At 48.4% G+C, this 21,953-nt stretch overlaps 1 protein-coding gene across 1 annotated transcript in view; it reads right to left on the bottom strand.

Moving 5' to 3' along the window:
- MDGA1 (MAM domain containing glycosylphosphatidylinositol anchor 1) overlaps positions 1-440 on the bottom strand; it is a 142,022-nt gene extending 141,582 nt beyond the window's left edge. The window contains exon 1 of the mRNA XM_010581138.1: positions 314-440. Coding sequence (XP_010579440.1) covers positions 314-440 — 127 coding nt within the window. The remainder of the gene's footprint in view (positions 1-313) is intronic.
- Between the last annotated feature and the right edge of the window lie 21,513 nt (positions 441-21,953).

Below are 21,953 nucleotides of genomic sequence, written 5' to 3'. Positions count from 1 at the left end.
GCTCCCCGCGGCTCCAGGCGCGGCCAGCCCGGCGGCAGCCTCGCCCGCGGTCCCTGCGTGCCATCTCGGCGGACTCGTAAATCGGAGGCGGCCGGGGGTACGGCGAGGAATTACGAAGTAGCTACAGGCGCTGGAAGCCCTATTGCTGCATAAAGCTCTCCGCTCAGGCTGCGACGAGCTTCGCCAGCATCATTTACTTTCTCCTGCAGGTGCTTTTTAACTTTGATCCCACCGCCGCCGCCTGCGCCTCGCCCCCCTCTCCCCCCCCCCCCCCCCCCCCCCCCCCCCCAGCGACCGCGACAGCGTCTCTTACCGTAAACCCCTTGTCCTCTGCTGTACACCGGCACCAGAGACAGGAATAAAAACCAGATCATCTCCATCTTCAAGGCAGAGCCCTCATCGCCGGCGAAGAAAAGCAGCCAAAAGAGCCCAGGCAGCATCCGGCGGGGGAGCGAGGAGCAGGCGAAAGCCTCCCGAAACACCGCCCCATGCGCCCCGCTCCGGGCACCGGCGCCCCTGGGGCGGAGAAAGGGACCCCCCACACCGGGGCCGCCTGGGGATAAAACTTAAAAGGGGGGGGGGAAGAAAAAAAGGAGAGGGAGAGAGCGAGGGAAGGAGGCAGGGAGGGCAGGAAAGCGGAGCGCCGCTTCCCGCTTCCCTTCGCCAGGTTTCTCGAGGATTTCCAGGAAAACGGGCAGCCTCGCCCGCACTCGGGGTACAGGGAAAGGCCAGCCCGGGGGGGGGGCACCGAGCCGGCGCCGGGCAGGTGCAGGAGCAGGGCCCGGGCCAGCCCAGCGCTGCTCCCCAGCCCTTGCGGGAAAGGGGGTTTCTTTGTTCAGCGGGAGCCGCCGAGCGCTGCCCGAAGTCCCACGCTGCCCGAAGTGCTGCCAACTGGGGCCAACTTGGGAGAGTCCTCGCCCTCCCTCCTCCCGACGAGACTCTGGCCGCAGCCCCAAGAGCGAACGGGGGAAAGGAGAAGGAGGTGGAGAAAAAGGGGGGGAAGCAAGGGTGGGGGGTAGGAGCCAGCTGCTGAAAGGCGGAGGGAGGAATAGGTGATTCTCTCTCTTTTCCAGATCTTCTGGGGAGGGGATTGTTGCAATTAATCAAATCCAGGAAGGATATTTTTCTTTCTTTTTTTTTTTTTTTAAAGCGGCTCCCAAGAGCTCCCCCAGCTGCACTGCATCGCCCCAGCCAGCCTGAAGGGAGAAGCAAACGAGGAGCAGACAGACCACGCACCCTCGCTCTGCCTGCAGCTCAGCCCGGCTCTGCTCGCCTCCTCCCTAGGCCGCCAGGTCCTTCTCCCTTCAAAACTTTCCCTGATGTTGTGTGCTGAGCTCGGGCGGGTGCTTCGCCTTCGCCGCTTGCCTGCTCCGCCCGCCTGGCAGATAATTTGCGGCTGTAGAGAGGCCCGCGTCGCTCTCCCTCGACGGCTGCCGGAGCTCCCGGTGGGAACTAACAGGGGCTGCAGCTGGAAAGGAGCCGACGAGGAGGGACAACAAGCTGGAGAAAGTTGGGTTACTCCTGCCAGACACCGGCTGGAAACCGCTTGCAAGGTCCCTGCCCCACCGCTTTTTCCTGAAGCGCCAAAATCTCTTGCGAAAGTTGCCGGGAGCGTCACGGCTCCCCAGCCGGCCCCGGGGCTCTCCGCTCCGCCGACCTCCGATGGGGCGTCTGGGGGGCACGGTACGATACCGCGCCCGGCCGGCCGGGCTGGCCCGGGGCCGCCTCACCCCTCCCTGCCTGCCGGCTCTGCTGGGCGCGCCGTGTCTTCTTCCCCTTTAGCTTTCCAGGTTTTTCCCCTCCCCTCTTCACCATTTCATTCCCTTTCGGTGGGGAAAAAAAAAAAAAAAAAAAAAGAGCCAATTAAAGCAGCCGTGCTCGGAAGAGCCCTGCCTCCTGCCCAATTCTGCGAGCCTTACCTCGCCCCGGCCCCATTAGAGACAGCACCGCAGGGCTGGGGAGAAAAAGGGACTTGCTTCGGGTGGAGAGATCAGCCGTCAGTCCGGGGTCCCTCCATCCTCAGGACACTCACGGCAAGGTCGGCTTCTCCCGGGTGGGACCTGAGATGCGAAAAGTCCAGGGGTAGCGGGGGGGTGGGGGGGTGCCTCCTGGTTTGCACGGGCGGCGAGCCGGGGGTGGGGGGCAGCGCAGGTTGCCGGGGGGGGTGTCACCTGTGCCGGCGCTGGCTGGTGCCAGCAAAGTTTTTCGGGGCCCCCCAGATAGGTTGCAGGCTGGCGGAGCTGCCTTGTGCATGCCGCTCGGGAGCGGCGGGGGGCCCCGGTGGGGCGGGGGTGCTGTGGGGGCCCCCAGCCCGGTGCGTGGCTGCGGGGGTCGGCGGTACCCGTGGGACTGCCGGCCCCGGGCTGTGCTGATGCTCGTACGTCAAACCCGGAGCGGGGGAGCTGTGCGTTCCCACCCGCGCAGGGCCCAAGGCGAGACCTCCGGCCGGGAGGAGGAAGGAGATGCTGCGCGACCGCCCCGGGCATCACCACCGGCACCGGGGGGGCTGCGCCAGCGCCCCGGGAGCGCCGGTGCGGAGCCCTGCTTTGCCATCCCTATCTCCATCTGCTTTGCTAGGGGGATAAAACGCTGCTTCGGGGGAGCCTAGACCCGCTCGCCCCGCGGGGCTCCGGAGCCGGCGAGCGCACCCGTGCCTGGCTCGGCGCTGTAGCCGTGAGCCCAGCCCCTAAAGGGGAGGCAGCGCCGTGGAAGCCCCTCTTAGCGGGGCGGACTGTTCTCCGGGACCCGGCACGCCGCTCTCCCGGCGCTGGCCCCGCCGAGGCTCTCGGGGACGGGCTGATGGGCCTCGTCCCTTAGCGACACCGGGTCCCCTCCGCCTCTTCCCCGGGGTGGTCCCTGCGTGCCTTCCCGCCTCGGCCACGCGTGGGCTTGGCGGCCCCCCGCCGCTCATGGCGCTACTCTGCCGCGCGCTGCCCCCGGCCCGGCCCCGCGGCTCCGCATCGATGTCCGCTCGCCGCGGTAGCTGGCGAGAGGTGCTATACCCCGAGGGAAGGCGAACGGAAAGACGTACCCCGGCAGGCACCGAGTCGCCGTGTGAACAAGTCGCTGCCTGGATAAAAATGTAATTTAAAAAAAAAAAAAGAAAAAAATATTGAGAGATATGGCCCAGAGAGCGGCTGGCTGCTCAATCATGCTCTAACAAACAAGCAATTAGGAGATACAGCCGCTAATTAGTGAGCAGTTATTCCTATTGTGAATGGTGCTCAGCGGGAGAGAAAAGCAGTAGCGTGCACCAGGAGGAGAGCAGTGTTACGGACAGGGCAGCTTCACCCCATTACCAGCATCCCTGCAAGTAGGAGGCAAGGTGGGTGGATTTCCCACTGGACCCTATTCCCTCACTTGTCAGGATGTTGCCAGTATGAACTGCTTTGTTTGGTTTTGGTTGTTGGGTTTTTTTCTTTGTATTTTTTCTTTTTTTTTTTCTTTTCTTTTTTCTATAACCGAGCTGAGGGAATATTTGCCAAGAAACTGTGGCCTTCGCACTCTGAGGCGTCCTTTCCAAAGATGATGGCATGGAGCGGGGCGCTTATGAAAGCACCTGATGTGAGCAAGTTTAATTTTTAATACAATAAACCCTTATCTGAGAAGGATTTAATCCTTCCCACAGTGTGTGGTGGCAACATTAATAAAGGGTGTGTAGGTATAAGGAGGCAGCCAGGACTAGGAGGACAGGTGGAGCAGCCCCTTTGCCAGGGCACGGGGAGAAGCAGGAGCTGACGATGACATGACAAAGTAAAATTGTCTGCATCTGCATGAAGCAGGCTGAAAGCAACACAAGGAAATGAGATGAAGAGATTTTTGCAGATCCAGGAAACTTCATGGTGATAAAAAAACCTATGGAGACATGAGTCTTGTTTTTTCTACTCATGATTTTGAAATAAGAATATTTATGGGGCATTTTTGTAGCCTTTCTGGTCTTTTTTTTTTTTTTTCAGGGATTCTCATTAGATTATGACATAGTGCCTCAGAGTTTGAATGACTGTGAGTTACTGAATAATGAGTCTAAAAAAAAAAATTCTCCAAAGTATGTGCTTTGCATCCCTTTTTTGTGTTAACATTCAATGCACATGCTCACGTTTCACTGGCACAAATGCTTATGAAAAATGAATTTCAAAGTAAACTGCCAAAGTATGTGAAACAACCCAGCTTTCTCTTAACAAATAGAAGTATTTGTGCCAAAAGTACCTTTGAACTCATCCAGTTAGGGAACAGTAAAAACCATAAAGTGAGACACTGAGCAGTCCATTGAATTAAAGGGAAAAATAATTGGATAATAAATAATTAGAAAGAGCTGTCATCTGTCCATAGATATTCTGAGTGCAAAAAAATACTGCCAAAACCCAAGTACATAACTGCATTTGCTAAATAAGGTAATTAATCATTATTGTTTGAGGCCTAATAAATCATAACATTCATAACTACAGTGTTTCCAATGGCTGACAGCAAGCCAGCACTCCCATGCACACTTGCTAAGCAATCTACTTGCAATAAGGAAACCATACTCTGTAGTGATACTACTTGTCAAAAAGCAAAGATGAGGGATGTGTTCCCCCCGCCCCCCCAGTCTGTTTCCGCAGAACCTATTTGTCCCGTCTTTCCAGCTTGGAGTTTGTGTGTTTGGTCCCTTCTCAAGACCCCACTTGTCAAATGAGTCCTGTCTCTTCGAAATATTTATACGTACTACATCACCTATATTTCACAGCTACATTAAGAGGTAGACAGTCTCTGGGGCAGATGTGGTGTTCAAAGAGAGCAAATCATATGTCACCAGGCAGGAGACGATTGAAGAACTGTGTGAGGCCGAGGTCCAGTTCCAAGAACATTAACTCTCTTTGTGTCAATGTTTTCAAGTTATAGTCTGGTGCTCTCTGTCATTTATTTCTTTTCCGGGATGATGCAGGTATCTCTGGGCCCCAGTGATCTCTTGAGCTTGTGGCCTGACATTTCTGTCACCTGTTTCCTGTTCATTTTCTTCTCAGCACCACATCCAGGAATGTCTCCAGGATCGCTGAAGTTTGATCTCTTCCTCCCCTCCCTCCCTACACGCGCATATGGAAGTGAGTACAGCCCAGCTGGGAGCTTTGCGGCAGCATTTCCCTTGCTAGGGCTTACTAAAAGGCAGTAGAAATGGAAAGAAGGGAAAAGGAACACAGCGGGGCACCTTAAAGGCAATGGGCAAAGCCAAGGTGACTCCAAATGCTGCAAGAGAGGTAAGACTTGAGAGGGGGAAAGCCAGAGCACTCTCTAGCACTGCAGCAGAGATGTTAGCAGGGAGGCAGAAAAACAATGGAATTCTAACTGAGCACAGGTCTGCATCGAGGACCTGAGCGCACAGGGTTGCTCCTGCAATGCTGCTGTGCCCGACTGAGCTGGGGCAGGCTCTGCAACGGTGCAGCACAGGGGCAAGGGTCTGACCCGAGGCAAACAAGAGGGCTGAAGAGGGGGAACTGGGAAAGGCAAGGGAAAGCCAGTGTGTGCTGGGAGAGGGAGCCCTGTCAGACTGCTATAGACAAACTAGGGGCAACAGCAACAAATACTCTGCAAAGCACAAACTACTGGAAGATGGGAAAGCATGGGTGAAGCTACAATGGCAGGATGCAGTTAAACTGTCCACTGTCTGTTTTCTTTCTGTTTAATTGGTCTTCATGGAAAACTGTAAAAAGAAATACTAAAAAATGCTAATTTGTCATTCTGAAGTGCTGGAAACAGCATCTCTTTGGGGAAAAAAATCCCCCTAGCCTAGAGGAGTGCTTCCCACCATCCTTAACATTAGGCTGGTGCTGCTGCTGTCCCAGATCCTCCTGGGGATCTCCTGCTTCCAGTATGAAGTATGCCAAGATAGGGCTATAAATCCCATGGGCTCTGCTTTGCTGTCCTCAGTTCTCCTCATCTTCACTCCAGGGAATGCACCTATGCTGTGCTCGCTTTCCTCCCAGATGCACTTTACAACACTAGTATTACCTCTGAGCCTCTTGTGTATTCTTTGCTTTTTTGATTAGCTCTCTTCATCACAGAGAGTGTTTGGTACTGAAAGGAGTGATGAAGAGGGAGTCTATCTCTATTCCTCACCCAAGGTATTCATCCTGCCTGAGCTTTACCATCCTTCCTCCCTTCACTTCCCTAGTGCAGCCAGTCTCAGGGCCATGCTGGGATTTCTGGTAGCTGGTTGCTATTGTACTGGATTTTGCTATTCCTGCCTTTACCCGGTTACACTTTGACAAACTTCTGTTTCCTGGTTAAGGCTTATGTGAAAGCCATTGCAATCCCTTGCCCCTGTGATCTCAATGTGTGGCCACTCTTCTTTCCTCAGCTCAAGTGCTCACACACACACACCCCCCATCCCACTTCTTGTGCACTAAACCCACAGGCTTTTAACTCAACATTTTCTACCAGTCTCTATGCTTTTTAGCCTATGTATCTACTTTGCCCAAGATCCTGCTGGTTTTTTTGCTCTTGTGCTTTAGGATAGATTGGGGCTGGTATTAGGGGTGCAGACAAGTGCGTCAGCATCACTGGGAGCATCTTTTCCCTGTTTCATCCTTTCTTTGATCTTTTTTTCCTCTCTGCCTCCTTCTCCTCCTGCATTCATGCTTTACTTCTTCTTTCCCACCCTCCCTTTCATGTGTAAAAAGTGAGTTAAAAAAATGTCAGGCTGGTGCTGGTCAAAGGAACTTCTCCATTTCTTCCACTTCCTTTCATTGCCTCAGCCCTCTTCTCCTCACACACATCTCCCAGAGTGCACTGGAGAGGGATGCTTTTTTACAGACAGCAGATACGAAGGGTTTAGGCATGAGTCTCCCCTGTTCATGGTCTCTGCCACTGCCAGCGAAGGGTGTATCGACTGCAGATTTTGTCAGTGCCAGGCAGATGATCTGAAATGTGTGATCTCTGCCCTGCGGTGGAGGTGGTGGTGCTGGGGAGGCTAAAGGAGCTACTCCTGAAGCAGATGCCTTCAGCCAGAGGGCTGTGTTTGAACCAGTTGTCAGCACTCCCAGGAGACTGTGCTACCTGAATTTCCCTTGAGAGGTTTTAAACACAACTCACAGCACAGGGATGATTGATTGACATGAGCCAAAGTAAAATCTACATAGGACATCTCTCAGATGGGACCTTGCTGTTTAGACCTTGGTGGAGACAGCCTTTGGCCACAGACAGCACGTTATGTCTCCCATAGCCTGATATGAGGAGGAAGCCATCCTGCAGAGTCACTTTTGTGGGAGCACTCAGGTAAAGCTGTGGGCTCACATGCCCTGAGACCTCTTGTCAGTGAGAAAACACCCCAGCTGGTACCTCCTCACTTCAGTTGCCCAGTGGCCACACTCATTTTTGGGAAGCTGATCTATTATCAATACATTGACTTAAAATTACACACAAGAAGTTCCTCATTCCTTGTTTGTCCCCAGACAGAGCCACGCTCACTCCAGGAAGGCGAGCATCTGTTTTGTATGTAAAAAGGAAGCTGCAGAGAAAACTATTTTTCTGCCAGAATCTCCCCTTGCTACTGATCCTGGACCACAAGAGCTGGGAGAGATGGTTACAGAAAGATTCAACAGTGTGCCAGGCAGGCTACAGAAAAGAGCATGCAATTCAATGCCTGAAGCAGCCCCACTGCTTTCTAAGGAACCATACACTGTTCATCAGTGGTGCAGCTCTCCACCAGCCTCTCACTGTAACATGACAATGAAAAAAATTTGAAATCCAAAGCTGTCAGGAGCCTATGTGCATTGCCACTGTCCACACAGCTTGGGCAGTCAGACCTTTACTGGTATTGGCTTCGTTCCACCCAGGAGAATGGGCGAGTAGTCCCCAGCTCACCCGGGCATCGCCAGCTATTTTGGCTGGAGATATGTGAATCAGACCAGTTCCCGGTGGAGGCTTCCTCCTGCGCTTTTTGGCAGGTCTCCATCTGATTGCTATTTCCCTTCACTACCATAAATCCACTCTCCTGGCCTGACCCATCTTTCCTCTGCCCAGACTCCTTCCAGGAGAATTATGAATAAGCCCAGCTTCAACCTGAGTTTTGGAAATCCTGAGGCCAGAGCTCTTGTTGGAAATGTAGTGGCCCCAGCGTACCCATCTCCTCCAAGAGGTACTCAGAGCTGGATGTGGACACTCATGTTTTAATTAAAAATAACTTTTATGGCATGTTTCACTGTCACACCTTGCTCTGCTCATACCTATAGCCCAGGGTGGCAGGTGAATCCATTGGGGGTTTCCAGGCTTAAGGAGAGAAGCAAGGAGCTTCCTCACTGGGCAATGTATGTCTCAGTGCCACACAACTTCCCTGCTTTGGGTCTTTAAGCTGGTGAGGTCTGAAGGGATAGAGTACTGCAAGTCTTACGTCCATAAGGGAGGACTCTCTGAGCTCATCTGCTAGGACTCTGGGTCTCTCAGCCCTCATTTGTGTTCCCCAGCAGTCTCTGCACAGATACAATTTGCATATACACTATTTCATCTCAGTGTTTTGACCCTGTATGACTTTAAGGAAATTTGGATGCCTGAAGTCCAAGCATCAAGAGAAATGTGGAATGCAAAAACCCAAGGGTAGTTGGCCCCTCTGACTTAATAGAAAAGCCACTGTCTTCTCATGCCCAATCTAGCCCATGGTGCAAAACTAGCCCACAAGGCTCGGCTCCTCTAAGTGAGTTTGAGAATGAAGCCTCTATGGTTAACTTGTGCAGAAGTAATTTTCTTTTTGGATCTATATATGGTCTATGAGCTACCCTTACAAGTTACAATTGCCTCTTCAATTTCAGGTGTTGTTGGCCACTGCTGGAGCACTCAATTCAAGAATCCAGTGATTTTTGTCTTTCCGTGAACCTGTTATGTACATATACACACACACACATCCTTTCCCCTCCTGTCCAGTGACACACTACAGCTACATTATTAACAAACCACCTGTTCAAGTCAAAATATCTTTAACAATTCTTTGCACAAATCCAGAAGTTGCAAAAGAAATGTGCAAAGAAGAGAAAATGTTTGGAACTGTGCTTGCTGAAAGGATGCTTTAAAGCACAACCCCCCCCCCCCCAAGGGTTGCTACTCCCTCCTTACCTTTGGGTGGGTCCCAAACATAATTCCATGCTGCCTCTATGCTTAAATATACTCACATCCTTAAGGCACAGTGGCATCCTTGTCTGTCTTCTGCAATTTGATCCATTTTAGAAGACCCATGGTGAAAGACTGTTTCAACTTACCATGACTATTTATAACACAATTCTCTAGCAAACCAGAGTTAGAAGGGCCATTACTGTAAAAATAAGTAACACGAAATGGATCATACAAGAAATTAACAGAAAAACCCTATTGGGAAGAAATTATAGAAACACCAACCACATTTACTAGTGTGTTTTTCATTTGAGCTGCTCTAATCATTTTAGAAAAGCTGGGGCTGGGGCTACCTGGGGATGTGATAGAGGTGTGCGGGTGCTGCACAGCACTGAAGCACTGCTGGTGGAGAGGCACAGATTACCAGCAGAGCTGTTCTGCCAGGATCACCGATCTCCCCACTGCTCCCAAACAAAGCAAGAAATGAATCTGCACTCGCACAGATGGGTTTTGCTGGCATAACCATCTCAGTCATGAAATGCAACCCTGATCAAGAGTGAGCATCAGGGAGCGCTTCCCTGTGTGAGGCAGGGGAGATGAAACACAAAGTCGAGGTGTGACTCACCCAAATTCAGACAGCAAGGCGGAGACACGAGCAGAACTGGACAGAGTACTTTCTTCCCTCATTTCTCAGTGCAGCTGCAGACAGACAGCATTGCCACTGAACTGTGTATTCCAATGTATAATTACTTGCTTATTAGCTGGCTAGCTCATCATGCCAACAAAGGGAGTGGGAATGTGAAGCAAAGACATTTCTCCTCTCCCTGTCTTTCAGACCAGAGAAGAAACGACAGATCATACAACCTGCTGGGAACCTCCACCTCCTCCACCCTTTATAGGCTGGCAGAGGTTGAAGTTTGACTGACTTCTCAGTTACATCTAGTCCTCAGAAGAAAGAGAAAAAGAGCTAATCATGCTAGCCTGACTCTAGAGCCAGGGACTCTGATGGCGATGGCTATTACCGTGTCCAGAGTGATGTGCTAGGCACACGTGCCTGATGGGTGACCTCACACTGAGCTGTGAAGATGTTGGGAGCAACCAGCTCTACCACACACCATTGCTCAGTACCTCACAGAAGGGGAGGAATATAACATAGAGTGTCAGCCTGAGGTAAAGCCAAATAACAGGGCCACTGGAGTCAAGATAGGGCTTGGCTTACCTATTGTATAGGCAGCACTTTTTTTAAAGCTTGAAAACTTAATTCCCTCTGTTGCAACCTCCCTCTAGGGGCTCACCAGGTGCTGTAGTATTTTCATGCACATCCCCTCATGTCTTGAGCATTGCACACTCACCCTGTGGGTTTCCAAAGAAGTTTCTCCATGCAGCTCCCCAGGTGGCTGCGCTCCAGTGAAGGGTGAAGCCATTCTTGCTAAACCAACCCCTGCATCCAAACTTCCCCAGGAAAACCAGATGAGGATTTTGAGTAACAGCAGCAGACTTTCCTATTAGCGAAGTTAAGCAGGAAGATTAGTGGAAAATAGCGTTATTTTTTTAGGGACCAAATCATTCATAGATTACGGAGTCAAAAGGAAACACTGCTGGTCTGACCTCCTGTTCTAATCAGAGCGTATTGTGAGGAACGACCTCCAGTCCTGATTTCTGAGAAGCCAATAATAAACCATTCATTTGTATTTCACACAGAGCAGTGGCATATTTCATCAGGATGCACAAACTGGTATTCTGAAGGAACAATATGCATTTGGGATCAGATTTACAGCTGTTCAGTAGCCCTCAGATTTGCAGGTAAAACACAATATCTGACTTGCTGGAAGGTTTCATGGCACTGGCACTGAGGAATAAATGCCTTTGATTTTCCCCGTCTGATTTTTCCTGGTCTCTGGCATCAGGACTGAGGGAGACAGGAACCACCTCTCCACCCAGCTTCAGGAGGGACTGGGGGAACGAGCAAGATCCAGGAGAGAGAGAGAAGCCAGTGGGAAGCCAGGGCAGTACTGACTCCAGGATTAATGGGGATGGGCAGAGAAAGGAGGAGGTGGGAAACGGCCTGGGTGAGGGATGAAGGAGGGACACTGGGGCAGCTTGAAGCATGGGAAGAGAAGCAACAACTGCTGGAAAGATGGTGGGGGCAAGTGGACAGCCGAAACTTGGGGAAAGCCAGGATGTAAGATGGCATTCCTGCAGCATCACTGGAGCAGGGACTGATGGCCCAGGGCTGGGCTGAAATGTGGTATTCAGGGCCATGGGCAGGGCAGGGTCCCCAGGACCTGGTAGCTCTGCCCCTTCTTTCTGCCCAGTCAGCCCTGATTTTTCTCCATCCCACCTTTTGGCACCCCCTCACACCCTACCAGAATTCCCTTACGGTCCTGTCCTTGCAGGGAGCCAGAGGGGTTGGAGGGTCTGATAGGAAGGTGAAGGAAGAAGAGGGTGAAATGCATCTTCCTCTACCCGAGGAGCCAGTCCAGCTGCCCTGGACATACCTGGTCTTGGGGATAACATGGAGTTTGACCACCTCAGCTAACAGGGGGTGAGTTCATCCCTGCTCCAAACATCCTCTGTGAGGTGATTCACGTTAAATATTCTTTATTCACCATGTCTGGAAAAGTACATCTGAGCCCCTGAAAACAGCAGACATTTTGATGGAAGATGCCTGAGAAAAAATATTTTACAGGAACCAAGAGTCGCCTGTTTCTCTGGAAAATGAACATTGGCTGATCAAGAAATTACCAATAGAAATTTCTCATATTAGCACTTCCTCCCCCACCCTTGCTTGTCTTGGTGGAGAATCACATTTCATTTTCAAACCACAGTTCTACATTTATCATCCCTGATTTAGTAAATTGCCACTTGCAGAAGCAGTGTCTAACCTACCTTTATTTAAGACTTTGCAGGATAATGTGTTTGTGTTGGACTCAGAGAGGGTCACAAAAAAAGTGGCAGATGCTGCAAACATATTGAAATGGAGGTAATGTAAATGATTTTAGATTCAAAATATTCCTCCTCAAGTAACTTAACAGTTTCACAAAATATTGTATTGTCAGTGAGACTTATATCTAAAATCTTGAAGCAAGAGGAATTTTGTTGTCTTTCTCCTTCTTTATTTTTTTCTTAACAGGGATCAAAATCAACCTTTCAATAAACCTCTCTTTGTAGTCAAAATAGAAGGACGTGAAGATACCTCTATAATCAGAGCTGGCTCAAGTCTTATCAGCAGGGTAGGCAAAATTTAATTTTGCAGCCCAAGGGTCTTCTCTTCACCCTTGGGCAGGCAAAATTCAGCTGTGTGGCAGCAGCAGAGTGGGTCCCTCCTGGGATGTGTTTCTCCTCTTCTACCCCCTTGGTACCACACAGCTTGTGGGGAAAGGCTGGACAGTCAGCTTGTGACTGCTGCAGATATGGCCATTCCCACCTCTTCCAGCCCAGGCAAACCAGGCTGCTGGTTGCCCCTGGCAGGCTCCAACCTTCAGCAGCCAACAGCTTTGCCTGTCCCTGAAACCAGCCCTGTCTGTAGTAAGGTAGAGAAACTTGCATCTGCAAAGCCAAGCCTGGAATCATTATCTTACAGCTGCAAATGTAGCCTCCCACTTAAATGAAAGGATGCAGATAATTGGGTTATCTTGTATAAAACAAATTCTTCTGCCCTATAAACTGTAGCCAGTACACATGATGTAATCTCACTGTGCCAGGCTGGAAAGGGGGGTGTTGGGAACAGGAGTGGCTTTCTCACCCCAAGCAGGAGAGGATTTACTCCTGTGCCCTTAGCATGCACAGCTAAACTTCAGGAGATCATGACATTCACACATATGACCCCTCCCCATTTGAGCTCCATGGGAATAAGATCAAGCTGATGATTTCCAGTAGAATCAATAAGAAAGGTAGAGGGCATCAACAAAATCATTAATAATTTCTCTCAGTTATAATCTAGTTTCTTCAAATACAGCTGTTGCTGGAGCCTCCAGCCAGAATTAATGATACGGAAAATCTGAAGGACAATAAACAGTATATGTGTGAGCTAGAGGGATGTGAACAAACAGTAAACAAAAAGGAAAATGTCAAAGGGGTTAAATCTTTAATAAACTACCGGTCCAATATCATTTGATAAGCTCTCCTTCAGATGTTTCACAAATATTCTCCCTTGCTTTCAGAGTCAGCCTGGTCTTTTTCAAGCCAAACACATTTCACAAGAAAAAAATGTAGAGGAACCAAAATGGGCCTTTGAAAGAGAAATAGATTGTAACCTTAGTCTTACATTTTAAAAGCAATAAAATGACTGCAAGATTACACATTCCTCATAGCTGGGATTCCTCATTTCTCATAGGTACACAGCCTGTCCTGTGTTCAGCATGGAGCTCATTGGTGTTCAGTAATTTCTTCTGTTTATAAAGTGAATCAAGCAGGTACATTTTGCAGTTGTTAATACTCAGGGTAATAATATACACACGTGCATGCATCCACCCACATAAGCACAGAGAGGTTAATACCAATCTAAAAATATTTTGTATGGCAGAAAGAACACAAAAACATTTGTCAACAGAGTTGGTGGAAGACAGTAGCAGTTACTGGGAGGTTTGTAGTCTTGGACACATGAGCGCAGGAGTTTATCTGTGTTCATCTGTCCAGCCTGGGCAAACACTATTTGCATCTTTCACTTTATCAAGTGCTTTGGGATGAAAAAGGCCACAATCCCTGTATGTCTTAAATAAAGTAGCCGGCAATGTAGACAAAAAAGGCACATTTATGAAGCCAAGGAAGGAAAGGATAACTTTTCTTAGGACTGATTTCATGTCACAGGTGCATTTTTGTTATTTTTGGACTTACCAAGAGTGACTCAAAATGTAGAATTCTAATCCCCCCCAAGACACAGAAACAATCAACCACTGATGAAGGGGAAATGCTGAATTCCCAGTATCTAGCCTTCTCCAAGAAAGCCTATCGGCTCTGTAATGCAAACTAATCTTTTCCATGCATCAGCTTTTTTGTTTCTTGCCCTGATTCACATATATGCACACATCCAGTGGGAGTTAGAGGGATAGAGAAAAAGAGAGGGTGGGGGGGAGAGAGGCCACATCCACACATATCAATGACTGTTGAAAGAAAACAGCTAATACATGGAGCTGGAGTTGGAGAAAGGTGGGACTACTCTGCAATTCTCTTGGTGAACCGCAGCCGAGGTTGGTCCATAACTATCAGAAATAAAATACTGCAACAGAACACAAAAATCAGAGCACGTTTTTAGCCATCTGAGGAGGGAAAAATAGCTATAGATTCTGGCTGGGAGAAGCAGATGGCAGTGAATTATGAGAACAGGGCACTGCTGCTGTTGCAGCCGCTGCTGCAACTGCCACAGCTCAGGTCTTTTCCATCTGACAGAAGGGCCTCTGGGCAGCCAGAGATGAGTCAGACTCATGTGTGTTGTACAGGCATCTCTGGAGAACCCTATTTTTTCCCTTTCATTTGTGTCATGCTGCTTCAGGGTTTGAAACGAGTTGCGCAGCCCCTATATCCTACAAGCACCCTTTCCTCTCTCACTCTATCTTCACCAGTGCCTGAGCTGCGTCCAACACCGATGAGCACAGCATGGCTGGATGGCATCATGCAGGAGGGATCCCTACAGTCTCCAAGCAAGGGTGCCATTAGCATCCTCCAAGTCTTGCACCAAAAGTCCTGAGCTAACACCAAGCTGAGGAGAAGCACCCATTGAGGACACTCATCTTGAAGCCACCTTGCTTGCACTCCTGAGGAAGACCTGCAGGCTCCACCTGTAAACCCAAGGATGTGCAGCAGCCACGTTGCAAAGCTTCAGGATTTGGCAAACCCACTTAAACCTCTAGGTTACCCATTAGCACTGGCTCTGGGAGACATCTCGGCCCCTGACCAACACTGGCCTCAACCCCTACAGACAGTGGAAGCAGGACAGTGTTTTGAACTGGAGCCAAAGCACATATCCAGTGTATCCCACTGCATGAGAAACTCCTGGCTGCTTGCAAAAGAGAAACTATGCCAGCAACAGCACCCTGGATTGCTCTTTTTACACTAGACTTAGCTATTGGTCTGAAGCTGGTGAGCAGTTTCCTATCCTCAGAAGACTATTTTAAGCTCCACAGAGAGCAGTTGTTGAACAAGCTGTGTTAATACAGAAAAGCAGCAGCAAATCCATTTCTTCTTAGCTAATGGCTTCTCCTCCTGGAAAAGAGATTCCTGAGGGAAGAAACAAACAGTGCTGTCTCTGCCACCAAGCCTGGCCTGAGCCTCCCCACAGCAGGCTGCTCCCCGTGGCATGTGGGAGGGGAAGGGCCACCTCTCTGGTGAACTGGTCTGCCCTCAAATACAGGACTGCAGGCTGAGGGCTGTGCTAGAGGAGGGGAGATGAGCTGCATGAGGAATTATTGCTTTCTGTGCTTTGATACCTTCTGGGAAAAAAAATTAGGGATACTTAGCTGCTGTCATACAAACATTTTATGCAAATCTTATCTTTGTCTTCTGCATACTCGTACATAATTTGCATCTGATTATCAACTTTGGGTCTATTGTTCTATTCTAAATAGAATTCCTGCTGCTGAAAGGTGTTGGACTGACAACCTTGGTGAATAAAGTAATCTCTCTAACAAGGGGGAAGAAGAACAGCTTCCCACACAGGGCTCTGCCCTTATTCCCCAGCCAAGGCCAACAGTGAGGATGCCAGCCCTTGGCCTCTTCTGAGCCAGCCAGTTGATGCAGGGCACGGCTGTGAATGTAGAATCCCTGTGAACTTTCTAGAAAGACAATCCAAAATCCTTTAAAAAGGAACAGCTAATCTGTTGGGTCGGATTCACATTTGTGCTACACACACAAAGGGGTTCCAGTACCTAGCCGGCTCTGAAGTCACACCCAATGATCATGAGAAAGTTTACATGGTGGGATCTGCACACCCAAATGAAAGCCTTTACCTTCTTCACCTACAGGAGAGGAAGCTTTTCCTCCTTCTGGCACATGCAACAAATATTGCCAGCTGGATATAGCCCTGTCTCCAGCAGCAGCAACATGCTGAGTCCTTTTCCTGACTGTAGTAGGGTGTCTTGCCTTGTATTGCAAGGCAAAAAGATTTGCCTGGGGCTAAAGTGGCTCAAGTCCACTGGAGTCAATGGCTTGACTTCAGTTTACCCTGGCTGAGAATTTGGCTCAGTTACACCACATTAGCAGAAACTTTTTGGGAAGCCCCGTGTAGAAATCAATGATAACCAGAGATCATGATCTTCAAGTTCTGCAACACGTGGATCTTATCAGTAACCTCCTCTGTCTCTGGAAAGAGACTTTTCTTTCATCTTGAGTGGGGGCACAGGGCCCTCCCTAGTGCTGGGGAAGCACAGGGAACTATTCATGGTAGCTACAGGATGAGATGGGGACTAAACTACCAACCTACCGTGCAACACAAGGCTGCTTCAGTCAAGCCAAAGGATGAGGATGCATGAATGTTAATCTTGATCCTTAGGCTTCAGCAGCCACAGCACTGAGCGATACGATTCTGTCCACTTGACTTTGGGATGGTTGGCTCTTCTAGCTGTGTTTGTCCTGTCAATAAAGCATTAAGCCCCACTAACAGCTGCTTCTGTAAGAGTGCCAGATTAAGACAAATAATGCAGACTTAGTGCTCTTTACATGGATTGCATGGGCTGACCCTGTTGCAATATGCCCACCCACAAATCTTCTCAGCTCATTACCTCATTGAACATGGCTACTCCTCTGTAAGGACAGGAGCCAGGTGATACCTCAACAGAATTTGAACATGACATGCTAAGTCAGAGCTTGAAATAGCTGACTGAGAGCTCTACGCCTGGCCTGGCAGGGAGGTGGACCCCATCAGAAAAATGCAGCCTCAAGAAGGACGTGTGGCAGCCCTGCTGGACAGGACCCTTGGCTCTGAAGAGAAGGGGGTCACAGCTTTCCTAGCATTAAGACATTCCTCATTATTTCTGCACTTGTTCTTTGCTAACACTCCCTTAGTATTTCACTTCTCTCCTTCTCTGCACAGCCAGTTCTGGGTTAAGAAGGCAGGAGTATGCATTGTGTAAATAAAGTTTGTTGTTTTCCTTTGAAGTATTTGGGAAGGTTTTGAAAACCCAACTGTAGCCATTCTCAATAATCTCAACTTTCTGCTCTATTTCTCTGGTTAACCTTGCTGACTCAAAACAACAAAAAGCATAGCCTGAAGGAAATAGTGCTCACTGCTTTCTTAACTTTCCAATAGCATTTTACCAGAGATATTTTCTTTTTGTTAAGATCTTTGAAGTCCATTACTCTCTTTCTGTGTGGATTCCCATTGAGACCAAATGGCTCTTACTAGCCTGCTTCCCCAGGCATGGGGTAGGAAGCACGACTGCCTTCCCCAGGTCATAACAAGAAGGAAGAGTCAGTGAGGGCGCTGCTGAGATGCCAGCAGTAAACAAGTCAACACAGAGATGTGTTTTGTTTTCTTCCCAGAGGATGGTGGGAGCAAGATCTTCCCTCACACGCATGTCCCAATTAGAAAGCCAAGATGTGATCTATTAGGTCACCACTCTGCCCATCTAGTAAGACTGAACAAGTTTCTCTTTCATATTGCTCTGCAGTCAGCTCAAGAGGTCACTCTTGGCTCAAGGAAACTTTCTTCCCCCACCCACGACTGCTTCCCCCTGCCCCTAGCTGCATTTGCAAACTAATTGCCTGGAGAAGGAAGTGATGGGAACTTCACATCAAGGCAGGCTTCTGCCAAGCTTTGCTAAGATACCTGCCTGGCAGAAGAGGGTGAAATCTGCCAACAGGATCACCTGAGGGAAAGCAGATGCCTTTCCTTGTTGCCCTCCTGCTACAGTACTTCTGGGCAAGACTCCATCTCCTCCCTCACCTGGGCCCAAAGGACTGTGGTTTGCTTGCCAGCCTCAGACACTTTTCTCAGGAGGGTTTTCCACATGCTGGTCAGTGGCTTGAGGGACAAACATCCCATGCCTGCAAGGCCTAAGTATTGCTTCTGCTGAGGTACAAATCCTGAGCATGAAGAATGTGATGGAGAAGGGCATTTGTCACACTGTGAAGTGCGTACCACACCACCACACCATGTAACAGGATGAAAATGGGAAAGACCCACAGCTGGGAGATGTCACTGCCAAGAAAGCCTGTCCTATGGGTAGAGCGATAGGGTTCATCCTGACCAAGTCAGCAGAATACATCACCCACCGACCCACAAGAATTTAATATCACCACTCCCTGCCTCTGTCTCATCTCCTAGGAAATTTCTAATTCTTCAGGGGAAGATGAAGAAAAAGACATGTTCTGCCTCCATAAACCCCAGCCGTTCCATCACAGAAGTGAGGAATAACGGAAGGGGGAAAGTACCATATAAACAGGCCCCTCGAACATAATTGAAGAACCAGACTAATTTGGCTTGTCTTTATAACAGGCCAGAGCTGGGCACTAGACTTACCCACAACAGATAAAGATGAGTAACTACATAATGAGGTTAAAATATTCATTAAGCTAATTGCATGTTAATTAAGTAAAGGATGCTATTAGGGATCCATTGAGCTCCATCTGTGTGTGCAAACAGGAGTGAGAATAACCACACCAGAAAGCAGGAGAAAAGATGGTGACAGTTCTGGGGTTCCTGGATACGGGAACCAGGGCTGGAAGGGACAACCAGTGGAGGCAGCTCTGGGTCCTCGGGGAGCTGGTAGCTGTGAAAAGGAAGGTGGTCTCCTGAGAGGAAAGTGGGCTGGTAATGAGAAACTCTAAGTGCTGTTGCCAGCAATCACATTGTGAATGGGTATATCATTTCCCCACACTCCATTTCCAGATACGTAAAACAGGAACTCTAGCCATCTGCCCAAGTGAGAAAATTCATGAGAAAACTCAGGAAAGGTTCTAGCTAAACTTACCCTCACTATTGTATCTGTTGATTTTACCAGAATTGCTTGCATGGACAGAGATCCATCACCCCAGAAAGAACCATAGGACTCAAGCCAATAGGCCATAAGGCACTGGAAAGGTCCATTTTTGAAAATGGCCTACAAGAAGGCTAAAAATAAAGAGGCAGAAATTACTCTTTCATTTAAACTTCCTCTGTCAGCACCACAGAGGACAGTTTCTAATAAATACTTCTTCAAAAAAAGGAGAAAAAATTCCTTCTGACATAATTATGGCCAATGCTCCATACGGCAGAATAGGGAAAATGCCTACATATTTCATGTTAAAATTCATTAATAATGGAAGGCAAGGATTAAATTATATAACTGCCACCTTTAAGTTAAATAATATTTTCAGCAGAAGGAAAGGGAGATGGAACAACTCCATAACCAACACGTTTATTTCAGCACATGAATAATTTAGGCAAATAATACAACAGCCTTTTAAAGGGGAGAAGATTCAACGAGGAGGTTGGGTTAGAAAGGACTTGCACTGCATTGGGAGATTTGAAGGACTGGGAGAATAATTCATGTTCAATCATTCATTTGATTAATTTCTCCATTCTTTCAGGCCATTAATGGGCAGATTGTTCTTTTCGTAAATGCGCTTACAGTTTGAAGTTACTGGAATAAATCTGGTCCATGGTTCCCCTTGAGTGGCCAGTTTCTTGCAAGGAATCATTGCACAAAATGGAAACAGGTTTGGTCATCTCCCAGTGGTTTCTGATCTCAGACCAGCTCCTCAAGCACTGTTTGCTATGAATCTAAATTTAACATCTCCTCATTCTCCTGCAAGAATTGCTTAAAATTTCTGCTTCCCCAGTTAGATCTGCCAGCTCACCCCACTCATCCTGCATGGGTACAAAGTAGAGGGCAAAACTGGAGTGAACATGAATGAAGCAGGTTCATTAAAAATTTCAGGCCATTATTAACGAAAAATTAGTTTATTGTGTTAGCTTGTTCCCAGTGAAGTTGGCATTGATCCAAACTACCCTTCTGATGAGTGGGAAGGAGAAGATCTGCCTAAGTCATTCATATTTGTGCAGTGAAACCTGACAGATGATGCTTTATCCAGGGGCTGATTAGTGTCATGGGCAAAACAAAAAAATCCCTGGAGATTCTGCTAAGTGCCCAAACACATGTGGTCTTTTCCACCGCCAGAGCCCCAGAGCCTCCCAGACGCACTCTGGCTCATGAAAGACACCCAGGAGAACTGGCACAGCCCTTCCCACAGACTCCTAGATAAAACCAGCTGCAAAAGTTTACCAGATTTCTCTGAGTGGCTGGAGCTGCTGGCGAGAGCTTGGCGCAGGTCCTGGGGTGCTGATCCCTGTGTCACAGCAGAGCTCTGGTGCCCAGAAACCACCCCTGTGACTGACTCAGCAGGAAGCCTTAATCCTGATAATTTTACGGCTCTTAGAAGCCTGTGCCTAATGATTTCTGTCTGGGGTGCCTGCCCATTTCCAGGTAGATAAATGTCTGCATAGCAAAAACAGAAGCTCTGTTTGGCGCTGAGGTGCCTGCCAAGCTAGGGATCTCAGCAGGCAGCCTCAGGGCTTGGTTCAGTCTCCACTCCACATCTAGAGAAGACTGTTTTGCAGCAAAAGGGACAGACAGCAAAGGAAACACAAGTACACGTTGCCTCTGCTCTGTCTGTAGTAGGAACAAGCAAAGAACACCCATCTCCAAGGGTGCTAATTAATTCTGTACCATATGCTCTTCATTTAAAGAAAAATTAGAAAAAACCCCCACCTTCTGAAAATATTTGCTGTAGGTTTGAGATGCACGTGAAATCCAGGGAGTTTGTATGTATATGCAAAAGGGATAAGGAGCAAGAATGAATGAGAGTGGGGGTATGGGTGAGCAGGAAAGACTGTTATTTTATCTGAACTACTTTATGGGCTAGATGACCTAATAAGTCTTTTCCATCTCTAATTTCTCTGCTTCACCTATCCCTAGTTTATCATTATAGAATCACTTATGCAAATTCAATTAAGTATTTAACATTTTCCTTCCTGTAGTTCCCTGCCTCACTAAGTCTTCATCCCATTTCAAATCTCAGCTGACAATATCTCTTACCTCTCTGGCTCCCATTTCTTTGCCCTTAGACTATTAACTCAGTAACTGTGTGATTTAATCCACTGAAATGTTTTGGGCTTTCACTTTCTTGCAAAGGAGAGACAAAATGAAGCTGTAGCATACTGCATTAGCAAGGCCCAGCTCACAGCCGCTGGGTGCACAGTTGTATGCTGCAAGAGCTTAGTAGCCCGCTGGCCTGGCAGCTCTGGTGACCCCAGTCCAATGCTGCATTAAGTCAGGAGTGAAAATCCATTGTTTATGTTCACTTACTAGGTGTGACATATGGGGCTGAGTTTAACTGAGTGCATTCGTGAACTTAGGATGGGAAGAAGCAGGCTATGGCATGGGCCAGAGGAGGGGGAAGAGCTGTGCATGAGCTCAGGGCTGGCATAGCAAAAGGTGAATGGGTTGCAGGATGTACAGCAGCCATGTGTAAGTGCTGCATTGTCTCTGCCAAGAGTTACCACTCTTCTGGGCTTTGAGAAGGAAATTTTAACTGTTTAGCACCCTGGCTTTTATTCTTTCTCCCATTAGTCTTCTGGGTTTTTGCTCTCTCTGGCATATGCTACCCTCCCTTCCCACGTACACACTAATGCAATTGTATGTAAACTTGCTGAAGTTGAAAAGCACTGTTCTAGAAAGGCTCAGGAGCAAGTCCCAGCTAAGTGCATAATTATATAGTACTTGGAGTAATTTTTCTTTTCCTCTGAAAATGCACATTGGCTCTGATTTTCCTATCTACAGATTGTAAGCTCATAATTAGCAGTAAATTAGTCACACAAGTGACAAATTTTGTGCTTTCAAGTAAACAGACAAAATAACCACAGTTTACAAATTGCCTCTTGGTGCTGCAGACACCTGGCTTTTCCT

This window comes from Haliaeetus leucocephalus, unplaced genomic scaffold (assembly GCF_000737465.1).
Source record: "Haliaeetus leucocephalus isolate CR32 unplaced genomic scaffold, Haliaeetus_leucocephalus-4.0 Scaffold752, whole genome shotgun sequence".
Taxonomy (NCBI): Eukaryota; Metazoa; Chordata; class Aves; order Accipitriformes; family Accipitridae; genus Haliaeetus; species Haliaeetus leucocephalus.
Note: the sequence above shows the minus strand (reverse complement) of the source record. Positions and strands in the feature narration are given on the sequence as shown.